Source organism: Rhinoraja longicauda, chromosome 2, assembly GCF_053455715.1.
Source record: "Rhinoraja longicauda isolate Sanriku21f chromosome 2, sRhiLon1.1, whole genome shotgun sequence".
NCBI lineage: Eukaryota > Metazoa > Chordata > Chondrichthyes > Rajiformes > Arhynchobatidae > Rhinoraja > Rhinoraja longicauda.
The window spans coordinates 65,720,257-65,738,219 of NC_135954.1; the positions used below are offsets into that span (position 1 = coordinate 65,720,257).

Here is a 17,963-nt window from a genome sequence, read left to right on the forward strand (position 1 = left end):
TAAATTTATGATCTATCAAGTCATTTTATACTCGCATCCTTATGTTTAAAGGAGACAGCAAACTAAGGAAAATTTTGCAACAGTGACAGTTATTTCCAGGAAAAGTTTTCTTTGTGATATTCTTCAAGAGTTGAAGGTGAAGAGGATTGTTTTTTAAAATAAATTCTATTGTGTGGGACTGTGGGGAAAAGGGTGGCTGGACAAATAAAGACAAACAAGAAGTTCTGGGGCAGATGAGGAGCTGGAAGAGAAGGCCAAAATAGAGAGGAGTTACGTAATGGAGGATTTCAAAGCAAGGATGAGAATTATGAAGCCCCGTTAGTTGTGAAACCACTTTAATTATGAAATTGGGATGATTGACACACATATCAAAACAGAAAATAAACTTCTAAATCATTGCAAGGATTGAAACAGCTTGGAGTTAGTTACCTTAAAGTGATGAAAGTGGCAGAGTTAGTACAGCAAAATGCTTGAGTTCAGAATAGAAAGAGACAATACTGTGGAGGTGAAATAATACACATTAGCTTCTGGAAGATAATGGACACAGAATATCAGCGGCCAAAAAAATATTTAGTTTATCCCAAAATCAAATCCAAATTGAAAATAACAAATTGGTAATGTTTAATGGCAACAGCAGCATCATGAAATTTAATCATTACCTTATCTGAAATTCCATAAGCTCATTGTTGATTTTTTCTATGTTGACCTCTGACCACAGGATGTCATAGTAACCGTTCACAGTATTGATCACGTTATTGTACAAGCCATATAGTTTCTGGAGTAACATCAGCTGTTTCCTTATTTCTAGCATCTGAGGATATTCAGTGACAGGCAGGCCAAACAGTTCTTCGCCACCTGTGTATGTGATGTACTTCCGATATAGGTTATCAAATTGATTCTGGCAGTAAAATGAAATCATATGTATAAGTACACATCTGCACTTAAATCCCATAAGTATCAAATATGAATGATAAAACGTAGGCAGTAGAAAAAAAATTGTACCAGAAATTCACTTTGACTCAATGATACAAGGAGTAGTACAATGGAGAGCATGAAAGTATTATCGACAAGACTAGATAAATCATGAACATAATGAACAGCGGAGCTGCTTGATGGCCAACCGGTCCATTCTTGCTTGTCTATAATTATGTTCTAATGTTTCTCAGTCTTTCTGACACCCATCAATAAATGAAGGCTAGCAACATCAATTATCCAAGTATGGCAATAAAATACTTTTTTTTTTAAACTTCTTACAAAATTGTTTATTCACAATTATTTTATTGAGAATTTCGGCATTGTTCGGTCTCACCGACATTTTGGATGTTTTATTCTACATTGTCATGGTGGTTGCCATTTATGTGGCTTTAATTTGGAACTTCAAAGGTCTTTTATTGTCACATGTACCAGTTAAGGTACAGTGATAATCGAATTACCATACAGCCATACGAAAAAAAAGCAACAAGACACACAACTACATAAAAGTTAACATAAACATCCACCACAGAGAATTCCCCACATTCCTCACTGTGATGGAAGGCAAAAAAGTCCAACGTCTTCCTCTTTATTTTTTAAACTTTGATGACAACCAAGATAACCAAACAATTACAATAGGTGTAACACCAGCAATGGCATTATCACCAGCTACCGGCTACTCACAGAGCAAAAATAAACTGCCAGAGAAACTCAGTGGGCCGAGCTACATCTGCTGGGGGAAATGGATGGTCAACATTTTGTGTTAAAACTCTGCAACAATAAAATGTCTATGCATGCCTATAATGCCTTTATTGATTGGAGTATTTGATATTCATAACAATGGCAATGCTTTGAAGGAATTCATTCTCTCAGTAGCCGAAAACATCAAACACACTCCTGCTTGAGCTGGCTTCAGTATTCTCTGCAATCATAGCAAGTTTACAAGGTTGTTCAATGATTCTCCTCTTCATTCCCTTGGGCACAGATTCAAGTTCATTGCCATATGCAGCAATGTTGATTTTCTGGCAATAATCCCATCGCATGACAGAGGTAATGGGTAGTTGGAGATAGTCATGGCCTGGCTCTTAGGTGACACAATATTACTTGTCACTAATCAACCCATGTCTGACAGAAAAAATTGTAGATGCTGGATTCTTGGGCGATACACAAACTGAAGAGTTCTGACCAGAAACATCATCTTTACAGTCCCTCCACAGATGATGCCTGACCCACTGATTTACTCCAAGCGTAGTCACTCTCCTCTCACCTCAATATACCTCTCATATGCTAAGGCTGTGTTCCTGATGTCCTAATCTACCTTGTGCACCCCATACTCTTGTTTTATCTGTGCTTTCTCTGCAGCTGAAACACCATTATCTACACTTTGCTTCCTAACTCTTTTTGCACCACCTGTTGTGCTCATGTGTGGTATGATTAGCCTGGATAGCATGTAATAAAGTATTTCACTTTTTCTCGGTACACATGACAATAATAAACCAATTCCAGAGTGTGCCATATAATTCTGGACGACACACACATCTGGTGTTTGGATGTCAAATTGAGAAATTATAATTAATTAGATAGCTGATTATAAGAAACCATTAATAGACAAATTGATTCTTTACAATTTCTTCATGCTACCAAATCCCTCTTACTCTAATTCACTACATTGAACAATTAATGTGAAGACCATTTCTTCAAATGAAAGAAGGAAAAATGGTTAACAATATGTAATATTAGGATCTATTTTAAAAGCTCAAAATGAACTACAGCACAAAATTGCATAAAACTGAGAAATCTGTAGACCGCACATTGAAACCACAATTCTAGTAGTGAGAGCATACCTGAGAAATGATGAGCCTATCACTGGCATCCTGCGGTGCCAACCCTATAACCATTGGACCTTCCTGCAGAACAGCAAATGAAAGTGGTACTCACCAAAGGTTCAATTTATTCACAGTTTAAGAATTAAGTATTTCCAAATACAAAATAGTTAGGGTTTGAAAATAATTTGTATGTTTATAATTATTGTAAGGAGAATAATATTTTTACTGCACATTGCTAACATTTTAATTTGTTTTTTTACATTTAGTGGTTTTCAAAATAGAAAACGTGAATGGTAAAACAAAAGTTTTAAACACAGAAGCAACATTTTGATCAGTAATAGTTTAGTTTAGTAATAGTTTAATGCACTAATAGTAATGCATAAATTGTGCCGATTCCCTTATACTAACATTTGTCTCATACCTTTTCATAATCTTCATAAAATTCATTACAGTCTTCATTGAATATCTTCACATTGCTGATCAAGTCTCCTCTGAAATTTGGTTGCAAAGCAACAAGTTCATTCTGAATCTCACTTGCACGCACTAACAGTTTTTCCCAAACGTACCGTAGAGTGTCCACCTTTTCGATTTCTTCCTTGGCCACAAGCAATTCATGTTTATTTAACATTGCATACGATTCCTATCATAATAAGAACAATTATCAAGTTGCAGCTGAATTTAATTATGGGGAATCACAGAACAAAAATAGAAAATTAAATTATTGGTACATAAAGAACTTCTCAGGGTAAAAATGAATGAGAGAGCTTATTAATGCAATAAAGAGTATTGTGGTCCATCAACAGCATTTAGCACAGTTGTGAGTATTGAAACAATGTTCACATGTCAGGTCAGTTTCTTGCGATGAGGTAAAAGTCTACTCTTTTCAAAAGTTTAAACCAAACTGCAAAAAAAAAGATTTAAAATATGATTTTCACAAGCCACAAACAAACTAATAGCTTCTTTTTAAGGGTTCTGCCATTTCTCCAAAATAACATTCTGAAAAAGTATTATAATTTTCTTTTTAACCATGATATTTAGAAAAACATGAGAAAATACAATCATTTTTTAAATGACTTACATTACAATAGCTCTTTTTTTTAAAACCTAATTTTTGTCACCACAATGGGATTGGTGCTAAAATATTGGGTCTGGTGACCCCCACACCAGTTACCAAAATACTAGCCTAAACCAACATCTGGTATTGATTTTTTTCAGGTTATGCTCTTCAGCTATAGAATATAGTTTCATAACAAAGGAAAAATCATTTATGGCATGAAAATCCTTCTGTGTAGATTATATTCCCTTACAATTAGAATTATTTTGCAACATCTTTTACATTCAGCTTATGCAAACAATCAGATGAATGAAACTAAGTAATTTGAAACAAGTTACCTCAATGGGTCCCACTTGGAAGTCAATGGGAATTTGTTGTTCTCTTATTTCCTTGAGTGCAGCCATGGCTATTCTGATATCATCTAGGTCCTTGATAGGTCGATTTAATCTTTTGCTGACTTCTTCGATGAACGTAAAAATATTCTCCATCTCAGTACAATATTTTTTATTGCAGTGCAGGCCGAAACCTGCCATCCATGCTTTGGTTTCTGAAGTTAATGCCATTTTTAGGTCAGCTGAAAAATACACCAACTATTAAGGTCTTGACATTAAAGATTGTACTGTTATTTTGATTTCAAACCACTTAATGGGCAAATTAAATATATGCCTTCCTAAATATATAGCTAGCAGAAATCAACCCCTACACCTCCATACACATTTCCAAACCCATTTGTTCTCTTCCCCACAACCACAAGATATTCATGAATTCTGAGGTTACAAAACAGCTACCTAAACACCCATTTTTGGCCACTGAGTAATAAATGTGAGCATTTCAATAGTAACAAGCATTGCACAAAGCACATAAGTGTGTAAAAGCAGCATCTCAAGGAAAAGAACACACTAAAGGGAGTATCGTAGGAACTCCCCATACTCAAATGATCATCTTAAATTTATCACGTGTAATGTCATAAAATAAGGTATATTTAAAAAAACATTTATTTTATAAAAAACATGCCAATTCAATAGATTTTTAAACATTTTTATTGCTTTACCAGTGTAAAGAGCCAAAGCCCCAACACAAATGTATTCCGGCTCAGAATTGATTTTTGATTCCAAATCCCTATAGTAAAGAATCCGTGACTCAAACTCAGACAGCAGAGGACTTCCTTTCATGAAGTCTCGAATTGCCTCTTCCCTCTCTCTCCGCCAAATGTGATGGTAACATGCAAATTGTTCCAGAGCAGTAAGAACTTCCTGAAAAAAGCAGGAAAGATAGGTAACATTCAATATTTTCAATTACCTTAAGATAACGTTCATTAAAAGTAAGAGATTCATCTGCTTATTCAGTTGGACTTCAAAAGAATGACATGGAATTACTTAGAGGTGTGGAGTTTTCCTTATCCCTGACCAAAAATTGTCCTTCAGACAACAGATGCATTGATTATTCACTTCCATTAGTTGTTGTATGTAAAAGGCTTTTACATTTGGTGTATATTACAATTTGTTGTATTTCAAAATAATGATTGCATGTCAAGTGCTTGAAGATATACTGGTGAAAGATAAATGACACATGCATATTTACATTTTCTTTGCATGACACCTTAAAGCACGAGCAAGTAGACCCTAATAGCTTAATTTTTATACTTCAATTGTTATGTTATTGCAATTATGTAAAAATATCATACAATTAATTTTGCTATAATCACCAAACATGCTAACAAAGATACAACGGATGTCGATAATTATTGGGTATAACCATTCTTTACTATACATAGTGAAGTAGGATTTTTGTAATGGAATGTAACATGGAGTCAAATAGAACATGAAGATGAACATGAAATAGAAAATGAACATGAACAGTCTGAAGAAGGGTCTCGACCCGAAACGTCACCCATTCCTTCTCTCCCGAGATGCTGCCTGACCTGCTGAGTTACTCCAGCATTTTGGAAATAAAAAGAACATGAAGATGACAAACTTCAGGTTTAGCTTCATCAGCCAGAGAGGGATGAAGTTGGTGACTGGAGAACAAATTTTGTATCAGATTAGCCTAACTTTTAGTTTGACAATTCAATGAAACTTTATTGTCATATGTGCCGAGGTACAGCAAAATTCTTTGTTTTGCACATGAGCTGGTAAAATCATATAGCATATAAAATCAAAGCTTCTGCTCAACAGGAGCAGTGCAAAATAGGCTAACATCACAAAGATCTAGCAATTCCAGTCTTGACTGACTCAACATCCACAGCCACCTGCAATTCATATTTCCAAAGATTCACAATCTTCCCACTGAAGTCAAATTCTTATCTGACGTCTGTGAGCCCAATTCAAGGAAAGCATCAACTCAACTCTTCTGTCAAATTCTCTAAAGATTCACTTTGATCAATGTAATCACCCTGCACACAATCTTCACGTGCAATCATAAGTCTGATCTGTTAAATTATAATAAATAATTTTATTGAATAGGTTAATGGATAATTTAAAAATGTTGAGAAACATTTAGATCCTCCATTGCTTATTTGTTAAAAACATGCAATTACCATATTGAACCTTCCAAGAAAAGCAAATAAAGAAAATCGTGTTCCATTTTCTTGCACCCTATGGTTAAACACAAAGGAAATCAAGCAAGCTTGAGATCACAATTACCTACAATACATAATTAATGTATTAAATAAATTTAATCTTCGCTATGGTTTTTCTATTCAGCATGTGGCAATTTAGTTCCTTTCGAAGCTATACACAAAAAGCTGGAGTAACTCAGCAGGACAGGCAGCATGTCTGGAGAGAAGGAATGGGTGACGTTTCGAGTCGAGACCCTCTTCAGACCAAAACGTCACCCATTCCTTCTCTCCAGACATGCTGCCTGCCTCGCTGAGTTACTCCAGCTTTTTGTATCTATCTTCGGTTTAAACCAGCATCTGCAGTTCCTTCTTACACATTTAGTTCCTTTCGTCTGCTTCATTCCACTCAAGATGTGATTTGAACTGTGAAATACTCTCCAGAAGCAATTCCCCTACTACATTGTGTGAAATGTCTTAAATTTTCTCTCAAACTCAGTCAGAATCAATCAAGTTCACCTGGAGACATGTGTACCCACTCATAGTTCTGAACACTTTTAGAAACTCATTGATCAAGCAAATTCACACTACATAGAATAACATATTAATCTAAAAGAATTGAAAAAAACAACTATATTTCAGTCAAAAAACCCAGCTGGGTTAACTACTTTGTTTCTACCTTTAGATTCCGCTAACTCAGACACAAATATTGCTTTGAAAGCAACTTTTTTTTTTCAATCCGAGGGAGAATTATATTTCATCCAGATGGTGATGAAAGTCTAGAAAGGGCTGCCTGAGACAATGTGGGGGCAGGTACTCTCACAACATTCAAAAGGCACCTGAAACACCCAAACACATTTGGCTGCAGAATAATTCCTGGTAAATAAAATAATTCCTGGTAAATTCCTGGTTAACTGTATGTTTGTGTTGTCATTTGTGAGCGGAGCACCAAGGCACATTCCTTGTATATGCACATACTTGGCCAATAAACTTATTCATTCATTCATTCATTCATTCATTCATTCATTCATTCAAATAGAATTATTATACACAAGCATTTGATAGACACCTTGGCTGAAGAGTCTGTAATACTGTTTAGTTAAGTCTCAGCCACAAATATTTTCATAATTTTTTGAGTAATGTACATTTGAGCCAAATCAGGACACGCTGCTTTCGCATGAGATGTCACAGATACAACTAAAAATAAATGTCCAACTTTATACCAAAAGTAAAGCATTTTTTTAATATTCAATTTTAATTTCTAAATAATTTTCAGGAAATTTCATAATAAATTTCAATAAATAATTTTTAATTCTATACATTGAATGTTGCTACTTAACCCTCCTGATTTTCACAGGTGAAAATCAAGAGTCAAAAGTCATAAATCTGGCATGTTGACTCTGGCTTCAGAATTTGTGAGATTGAGGAAAGTTACAAAATGCATCACTTTCTTCAAGCATAGAGACTTACCTTTTTAGTAGAATTAATAGTTGTACTGAGCACAGATCCAAGTTTAATGATCTCCTTGTTCTCAGAAACCCATTTGTAGTAATTCTTTGGTTGTACAGGAATTAGCAAGTTAATCGATGCGGAAACATCAGAGATGCTGCTATCTAAAATGGAGAACAATTGATTAAGGAGGAATACAGTGTAGGAATCAGCTCTCTTTACAGCTTTACATAATTCCTGAAGAAACCCCTGTAGTTATACATTTATTAAGTATAGGTTCCATGTTTAAGAAAATAAAGGACATTTTCTAAAGGGCTATATTACTGCATGGTAAGAATTCATTTACCAATCAGCAACTTGATTTATATCCAAACAGCTGTGAAAAAGGAATTGCTATTCATTGCACTAACTGGTACACAAAGTACAGTTATTTTCATCCACTTCATCAATGCCAACCATCATACCTATCGATATTAATCAATATTGATCATGAATAGGTGACGTTTCTGCTCAAGACCCTTCTTCAGACGACATGGTTAGGTAATATTTTATTAATCCCATTTGCTTTAATTAATTGCAGTTCTCTCTATGCCCTGCTCATTCAAACACCTGTCCAAATGCCTCTTAAATCTTGTTCATATTCCTGCTTCCATCACAACTGATGGCTTCACGGTAATTGCATGCATTTCAAAATCTTGAGCATTTGTAACATTACCAAGAACACTTCTGATTGCAGCTTCTGGGACTCCATCTTCCCAATCACTCTCTCTGCTGCCACGCCTCGCTGCTAGAATCTTTCTTTCACTTGTTTTTCTCTATACATGCAAGAGGAGGCAATTATTAATTTAAAAATTACGCAATAGTTTAGAATATGCTCAAATAGAAGATAAAATTATTAATAATCAAAATAAACCTGAGAAATTCTTTCCTTGCTCCATTGGCCAACCCCTCTTGAGACACTGACAATATACTCCACTGTTTTATTCAGAGCCTGCTGCACTTCATCCAGTGCAGGTATCATGATTATATTAGGAATAGACAATGTAATGTTAGTTTTGAAGATGGGGTGGCTTGACTGCTTCTGTTTATTAGAATGGTCATTTTCTGTAAGAAAAATCAAAGCCATGCACTTGAAAAATGAAATGTTAAGATTTTAAAAATCGCCTTTTAAAGGAATTTAGTTTAATTTCTACAATTGCGCAGCGATATTGCTGCTGCAAGCTGAGAGTGAAAAAAAGTAAAATTACTGAGATGATTTCAATTGCCAAGCTATAAGTATATATGAGACTGTATCTCCAATAATATGACTCCTTTTGCACCAGTGCACTGTTTATTGCAATTCTGTCAGTATTCTTTAAAACACTTAATTCACAGTTGCTGGCAACCAGTGCTCTGTACAACAACTTTAGTGCATATATAAAGATCTGCCGCCGCTCCTCGGTGTTCTATAGGCATCTACTGAATCAGCAGTGCCCTATTTCTATCACTAATATCTAATAATTTGGATGCATTGACTCATACCCATGAAGTAAAGGAGCGAAGATGAATGAATGCGTTTACGCATTGTCTCCAGAGTGTTGCGGGTGACCTTCAGCAATGCATCTACATTTCGGTGGCTGAAGTAGGACAGCAGTTCTTGCGCTGCTTCTTCCATTAACTCCAAGTCCTTCCTTTTCCTTCTTGTTAACAGAGATGGGAGACCACTGGACATCTGGTGGTTTGCAGTATGAGGGAAGGAACGGTTTTCACAGTTTCTTTCGTCATCTGGAAAGATGAATATTGTAGTTTTGTTTCGTCCCATTGATTACATTTAGGCAGATATCAAGGATATATGATCTATTTCATGCTTTATTAATTTAGGAAAATATACTAATTTCAATATTACAATAAGCTACATAACTATAAATATATTGACTCTTGCCAGTCATACACAGTTGCATGAAAAAACAAGAACATTTTCTGATAATCTTTACATAGTATTTGATCCTAAGCTTCAATTAGGTTTTTCAATGTCATTGTTAATTCACTTTTTTTTACCTTCATTACCATTAAGTTGAGTTTGTTCTTCATTTCTACTGCTCCCTTTGAATTTTTGCTCCTCTTCTTTACCCAGAGCCTCCAGATCTAGTAACATGTTTATAAGTTTGTTGGCTGCTTCCTCAACTAAAGAACTTTTACTGTGCAGCACCTGTGCAGCCTTCACACAGAGTTCCTGGCAAAAGAAAACTATAATACTATGAGGTGTAAAAAAGATATTTCATTGACAATCAAGTATTAGACGAACATAGCAGTTGCTGGTAATCTGCAGGGTATTTACAGCATTCTTGAAGATCAAAATAAAATACTTGTTATAGCCTTGCAGGCTCGATATTGAATTCTCCAACTTACAATAACTTGCTTACTCTGTTAGAACTAGCCATTTTTGCTATGTTATCCATTGGTGATAATGGTTCTTCTCCATTAATACACAATGCCCAACAATTTGGAACTCATCACATTTCTTAATCCACTTAACAATGCCATCAACACCTTATACCGCTGCCCCACAGATATTGCTTATATCTTATCCATTCCTCCCACATCTTTTCCGCATCCTCAAACAATGTTTTTCTCTCTCCATTATTGTACTGACCAACGTTCTTTGACCTGAAATATTAATTGTTTTCCACGTTACTCACCATTATCCTGGGCATATTATGTAACAACTCTCATTCAAATTGAAGCTATATTTTTATAGCTAGAGAGATTTTAAAGTTTAAAAATTTCCTTTCTAACCCATTTCTTGAAGGTCTTCAGCGTGTGACGTCACAATGGGACCCGTGCGCCTGTGAGAGATGAGCTCGCTCTCACCTCCCCCCTCCCCCCCCCCCCGGACCTTTAACTAATGCGCTCCCCCCCTGGACCTTTATCTAATGTGCTCCCCCCCCCCCCCAGGAACTTTAACTAATGCGCTCCCCCACCCATGCACTGCCGCCCGTCCCGGCATGCCTCGCGCCTGACATTCCACAGATCGGGCAGCGCTGACCGCCGGGAGGTGTCGTCGCCTCTCCCGCTCCGAGAGGGGGGGTGGGGTGGGGTGGGGTGGGGTGGGGTGGGGCGAGGCGACACCCGCCCGACTGACGTGAGTGCCGTGCTCAGTGCCTTCCTCTCCCCTTTCCTCTCCCCCCTCGCATGGAGGAGCTTTAATCGGCGTTGCTGGGCCCGCAGGAGGGGGGTTCTAGTGGGTGGAGGGGAGGGTGGGGGTAGGAGAGGAGTTGGGGTGGGGGGAAGGAGAGAGTGGGGGAGGAGGTGGAGGGAGGAGAGAGTGGGGGTGGGGGGAGGGGGAGGAGAGAGTGGGGGTGGGGGGAGAGTGGGGTGGGGGTGGGGGGAGAGTGGGGGTGGAGAGGAGGGCACGGTGGGGTGAGGAGAAGGGAAGAATGGGGGTGGGGAGAGTGGGGGTGGGGAAGAGTTGGGGTGGGAAGATTGGGGTGGGGGGAGAGTGGGGTGCGGGCAGGGAGAGTGGGGGTAGGGGAGGGAGGTGGGGGCGAGTGGGGGGAGGGGGAAATAGGGGTGGGGAGGGGGAAATGGTGGTGGAGGCAGGGCTGGGGGGAGTGGGGTAGGGAGGGGCAAGTGGGGGACGGGCAAGTGGGGGTGGGGGCAGGGGAGGGGCAAGTGGGGGTGGGTAGGGGGGATGGACTGGGTTAGTGGGGGGAGATGGGGGGGATAAGGGGGATTGAGTGGGGGGGATTGAGTGGGGGGGGTTGAGGGTGCGACAATACAGGAGGGGCTTTGGGTCCAGGGCTCACTCAATCACACCCTCTCCCCTTCACTTTCCCCCCTCTACGAGGAATGGGCCCAACGGGTCCACTTGGTTTAGTAACCAATAAAGCCAAGCATGTCAAATGCCTTTCTGGGTACTACGTACTGTACTCCTCGGTCTCTCTGTTGTCAATACTCTCCAGGGCCCTACCAATTATTGTGCGTCCAGTATAGCTTCAGCTTACCAAAATGCATAATTTCACACTTAATACAATACTTTGCACCTTCAATATAGTTTCTGAATTTTTGTGTAAATAACAGGAGAGAAAGAAATGAAAGTGACTTGTATCAATATTATATTCCTTTGCTTGTTTGGCTTGTACTGCGTTAGAAGTTTGGATTGAGAATTACACAAGCAGTGCACCCAAGCTGATTTACTAATTGTTGTCAGCTGCATCAACTCGGCCAATCTAATGGCAATTAGAATGTGGAATCAAATTTGCAGTCATTTAATCACCTGTGTAGTCCAGGTAAATGAAGGAAAATGAAGAAAAGTTTTGCATTATTATACTGAAAACTATTAAAATCCCATGCTTCATGATGCAACATAGTTCTGATAAACTGCTTCAATTTGATTTTCAGACTCTTTGGCAGCCCGATAACATGGAACAGAGTTGAAAATGAATGACGAGTGAAATATATATTTGTTTTAAATCCTTGTTTCAGAAACCACTCACTTCTTCGAGGATCAGCTGATTCACATTTCAGCTGTTTCATAACTGTAATCAAATTAACTAATCATACCTTTTTAAAATTAGCCAAGTAAAATGTCCTTCAGTTTGAACTTGGACAATTCATAAGTGATTTAACATACCTTGGTTTCTTGTACAAATCCATCACATATAATAGGATCTTCCTCAGGTAGTTTACATAACTGTATTGTGCTCATATCTTGAAGTACGGCATCAATGCGAAATTCTATCAAGTCATTTACACGGTTCAACAGGAGTTCAAGTTCATCTGCAGAATATCATACACAAAATTACAAAAAAAAGTTGGTTCTTATCAGAATGTTGCTAAAATAAAGCAAACACGATTAAAGTGGTGCATGCCACAATTTATTGGTTTGCCACAGAATGGAAACTTAACAAACAGACTACGTGAGAAGTTCCCAGATCGGTGGTCAATCTGTGTGGACAGACTACTTGGAAAATGTTCCCTTGTGCTTGAGTACTTCATTTCTTTTGTCAGGAGGGTACATGATTGTTGCTCCCTTTTTGAGAAGATAATCAATAGGTGAGCTAGGATAATCACTTATCTACCGTTGCCCGTCAATGACATTTTTTTAATGATCTTCAGAAAAAATATAGTCCTGGAAGGCCACGTAAATAACATTTTAACTGACATTCAGAATAGAAGATTTGTTATACAGATGTACAGAAAGGCAAAACAAAACAATCAGAATTTTGTATGTTGCTATATATATCTTGTAAATTCTGAAGAATAGATCTGAAGACGGGTCTCGACCCAAAATGTCACTTATTCCTTCTCTACAGAGATGATGCCTGACCTGCTGAGTTACTCCAGTTTTTTGTGTCTATCTGTTTGTAAATTTAAGTCGACAACCAATAAATATCCTATTTGTGGTGGTTCTGTGATCGCAAATCCATTAATTTATTATTTAAAGCTATATAACACAATTCTCATTTGGCACACTGACTTTTCCAGAATTGGGAAAGAGTATATATTCAAACATGGCAAAATGCCTTTCCTATCTGGGAATTTCCATCTGGGTACAGTAGTGCAGTAATTAAATAAGGTGGCCATATTTCTGAACTTTTAATCTGACCATGGCAGCTAGGGACATGAAATTGAAATAAATTAACATAGTTCATGGAAGAAAACCCATCTTTATTTAGACTGGCCTATGTCTAATTTCCAGCCCATTGATGTGGTTGACTCTTAAATGTTCTCTCAGTCGAAGAGCTATTAAGAGATGGTCAAATGCCAGTATTGCCTCTGATACCCAATCAACAAATGGGCTTGTACTCGCTGGAATTTAGAAGACTGAGGGGGGATCTTATAGAAACATATAAAATTCTTAAGGGGTTGGAGAGGCTAGATGCGGGAAGATTGTTCCCGATGTTGGGGGAGTCCAGAACCAGGGGTCACAGCTTAAGGATAAGGGGGAAGTCTTTTAGGACCGAGATGAGAAAACATTTCTTCACACAGAGAGTGGTGAGTCTGTGGAATTCTCTGCCACAGAAGGTAGTTGAGGCCAGTTCATTGGCTATATTTAAGAGGGAGTTAGATGTGGCCCTTTTTGCTGAAGGGATCAGGGGGTATGGAGAGAAGGCAGGTACAGGCTACTGAGCTGGATGATCAGCCATGATCATATTGAATGGCGGTGCAGGCTCGAAGGGCCGAATGGCCTACTCCTGCACCTATTTTCTATGTTTCTATGTTTCTAACAAATAAATTAATAAAATAGTCTGTGCACTGTCATAATCATAAACCTTCCATTTATCAAGGAGTTGAAAATTCCATAACACAGAACACATTCGGGGAAATCAGCCGTGCTTTTATCTACTAATCGCATGCATGTTATGTACAAAGAATAAAAGTATGTTGTAATTTTCTATCCTTTCACCAAGATGCTTATTACAGTTTTGGAAAAGCCACTATTGCTTTACAGAACTTTTCATAATTGAAGCCCATTAAGTGGCAAATTTGCAGCAATAAATGTAAAGGGACCAATACACATATACTACCATTGACTTATTTTTAAATTTAATATTGAATTGTGGGTCATGAATTTGACTGTTTAAGTAAACATTTGCAAATATTTTTTTGTTTTACATTCAATTTGGATTACACAATCTCTAAAGTTAGCATGTTGTTCCTTCAGCTTCTTTAGAAATTCCTAATAACATGTTAAGATGTCATCAATTCTTCTGCACGCTGTCCATACTTTGACTTTATTAAACCAAATTTGTCGCTTGTTGCAAATTAAAAAATACAGGACTTTCCAGATGGTAAACAAAATATTCTTCACGTAATGTTATCATAAAATTATTCTCTTCAATGAGTGGAATCTAAATTGGAAATTGAAGCTATTGTATTTTCTCAAACCACAAGTGCTTCCTTGCCAGTTTTTGCATGAGATCACTTTCAGAACAATCAATGGAAGAAGAATTTTAATATTTGTAGAACATTTAAATATTTCTAGCTTGAGCAAAGCAAATATATTTTGTCTGCAAAAAGAACTTCTTTAGTATGTTGAGAAAGACTGCTGAGCATTATGAAGCCCATCCAAATGAATTACTTTACATAATAGTTACTCTGGGCCCGGTAACAAACATAAACTTGCCTTTCATCAAGAAGTTGAAAATTCCAATATAAAGAACACACTCAGGAAATCAGCGAGTGAGAACAAACTCACCTAAAGCTTCAGAAACTCGGTTCAGGAATTTGTCGATGTTCAAAGAGGTCCAATTGAGAGAAGTCATGCCTGGCTGCAATGCATTATCCATTTTGACTAAATGCGGACCCATCAGTTGCTCAAAAAAACTTTGAATTTTTGATCTTACTCTTTTGTTTTCTGACAAGATCATCTAAATATATGAAAGAATAACATGATTTGTCTTGGAAATGTATGAAAGAATAACATGATTTGTCTAGTCTTCATATCTCCCCTACATCCTTTGTCCCGCCCCCTCCCCTGACATCAGTCTGAAGAAGGGTCTCGACCCGAAACATTACCCATTCCATCTCTCCCGAGATGCTGACAGACCCGCTGAGTTATGCCAGCATTTTGTGTCCACATGATTTGTCTTGCAAATTGAAGATAACTTGAACTTCTATAGTTAAGCATGATTATAAAACACAAAATTAATTTCCAAGATCAGATATTTTTGGATGGGAAATCCTCTCATAAACAACATTCGGGGCAGCACGGTGGTGCAGCGGTAGAGTTGCTGCCTTGCAGCGAATGCAGCGCCGGAGACCCGGGTTCGATCCCGACTACAGGTGCTGTCTTTATGGAGTTTGTACGTTCTCCCCGTGACCTGCGTGGATTTTCTCCGAGATCTTCGGTTTCCTCCCACATTCCAAAGAAGGTTTCTAGGTTAATTGGCTTGATAAATGTAAAAATTGTCCCTAGTGGGTATAGGATAGTGTTAATGTGCGGGGATCGCTGGTCGGCGCGGACCCGGTGGGCCGAAAGGGCCTGTTTCCGCACTGTATCTCTACACTAAACTAAACATTCAACATTATACATAACTGATTCCACAATCAATAATCGAAAGGTAATTTTATCATCCTTCTTTTCTGCAATACCTCAGGTGCCTGTTCTCTTGGATTTACCAACCCAGCGGCATGAAAATTCTACAACGCAAGTAATTTTGCTCCTTCCTACAACAGGAGCATCAGCCTCTGTCTGTTGCTGTGGCAATTATTTGCACAATGCCGATGTGATAACACAAGAGCATTACTAAGTCCCCAAAGTCATTTGGAAATTATTTAAACATTATCAATCCCAGTGCAATAACCAAACATCAGACTATAAGATACACAAGAATTCTTGGAGTATTCCAAAAAACATTAAAACAAAAAAGAGTTTTAAAAAAAGGGGACAATCAGGTCAGGCAGCTTTTTTGGGAAGAGATTCAATTAGTGTTTCAGGTCGATGACACTAACTTTCTTTCCCAACGGATGCTGCATGACCTATTATCTCCAGAAACTGTAATATGACTTTTTTGCATTCACAACCAGGTTTAATTCAAACATATGAATGAGGAGTAAGGGTTGGCCCCACAAACCTGTTCCACCATTTAATGACCTGATATGAATGAAGATGTTGGTGTGACTACACTTGAAGTATTGCGCACATTTCTAGTTACACAGCTATAGGAAGCATGCCATTAAACTGGAAAGAGCGCAGAAAATATTTACCAGGACTGGAGAGCTTGAGTAATTACGAGGGACTTGTTTTCCTGGAATGACGTAGGTTGAGGGGTGACCTGAGAGGTATAAAAAAATCATGAAGGGCATAGATAAGTGGATGGTCCCTTTTCCCTTCGTAGGAGAATCCAAAACTAGGGACCACAGATTTAAGGTGAGGGGAAAGATTTAAGTGAAACATGAGGGGTAACTTTTTCCACACAGAGTGTTGTTGACATGTGAAATGAACTGCCAGAATAACTGAGAGCGTTGGGTGAAATTCTGAAGCTTAAATGACATTTGAACAGGTACATGGGCAGAAAAGAGTGAGAGGGATGTGGACCACAAACAAGCAAAGAGGACTAACTTGGTTAGGCAAACTAGTCGGCATGGACCAGTTGGGTTGAAAGGCCAGCTTCCATTTGTACGACCACACTGAGTGACTCAGACTGTTTTTTACCCCCAGGCCTCAAAAGAACCAAAAGCTGCAGCCTTCTCTGGTGCATGCAGTTCCTCTTTTTTTTCCTGAAGCAAATAAACTTAGTGAGGATCTGCATTTGATGATCCACTGTCAGTTAATATAAGCTAAAGCATCAAATAGAAAACCGGAATGCTAGTTTATTGGGTGCAGTGCACCTCAGATCTCCTTAGGTATCCACGGACAATAGGTTTAATCAAGTAAATACTAACATTTTTTTTTTTTTTGGAACACCTCAAACCATTACCTGGAGTCTATTATAGTTCTTCTTAAGGATGTTCTGTTTCTGCTGAAATACTTTAGCGAAAGGAGGAATTTCAAGTCCCATCTTGGCCATGCATTCAGTTTCACGTATTAACATTAGGATTTGTGGATCAAAGTTGACAAACAGTTCCCCCGTCTCTGGGGCTTTCACCAGCAATGACGCCTGCAATCCTGCTTTAGCTACTTCAATCTAAGGGGCAATGTAAAAAAAAAAGTGATAAAATAAAGAAGCCATTTCACTCATTGGGAAAATACACCATTCATTCTATCACAACCAAGCCTTCAGAGACAATTCATGTTTTAGTTCTGGAATGAAATACATTTTGAAATATTTTCTTTTAGCATCTAAAAGCTGCATTTGACCATCAGGCAGTTGGTTTCCTTTCACCCTGATAATGCCTTTTACTTATTTTGAATTTAACTGTCACAGTCAGGTAATTTATTTTGCTGCTACATCATTTATATGTTTTCCATAATTGTACAGCAGGATTATTGAATAAGTGCCTGAACAAAAACAGCTAGCAGTCCCAATTTATAATGACAAACTAGTTTCTTCAGCAAACTGAAGATGTTAGTACAGACATTACAACCACACCCAGCATCTTTGAAATAAGAAACAAAGCACTTAGTCAGCCAGGCAGCGCCTGTGGAAGAGAACGAGTTATCTTTTCAGATTAAACATGTTGT

At 38.0% G+C, this 17,963-nt stretch overlaps 1 protein-coding gene across 1 annotated transcript in view; it reads right to left on the bottom strand.

Annotated features, from left to right (window-relative positions):
• The window catches only part of dnah5 (dynein, axonemal, heavy chain 5), a 178,979-nt gene that overhangs the window by 101,206 nt on the left and 59,810 nt on the right, over positions 1-17,963 (bottom strand). Inside the window, exons 15-27 of the mRNA XM_078420238.1 lie at positions 17,260-17,466; positions 15,036-15,207; positions 12,468-12,613; positions 9,893-10,067; positions 9,377-9,619; positions 8,769-8,959; positions 8,571-8,670; positions 7,877-8,019; positions 4,904-5,105; positions 4,191-4,426; positions 3,220-3,438; positions 2,817-2,879; positions 660-898 (exon numbers count right to left, since the gene is read on the bottom strand). Coding sequence (XP_078276364.1) covers positions 660-898; positions 2,817-2,879; positions 3,220-3,438; positions 4,191-4,426; positions 4,904-5,105; positions 7,877-8,019; positions 8,571-8,670; positions 8,769-8,959; positions 9,377-9,619; positions 9,893-10,067; positions 12,468-12,613; positions 15,036-15,207; positions 17,260-17,466 — 2,336 coding nt within the window. The remainder of the gene's footprint in view (positions 1-659; positions 899-2,816; positions 2,880-3,219; positions 3,439-4,190; positions 4,427-4,903; positions 5,106-7,876; positions 8,020-8,570; positions 8,671-8,768; positions 8,960-9,376; positions 9,620-9,892; positions 10,068-12,467; positions 12,614-15,035; positions 15,208-17,259; positions 17,467-17,963) is intronic.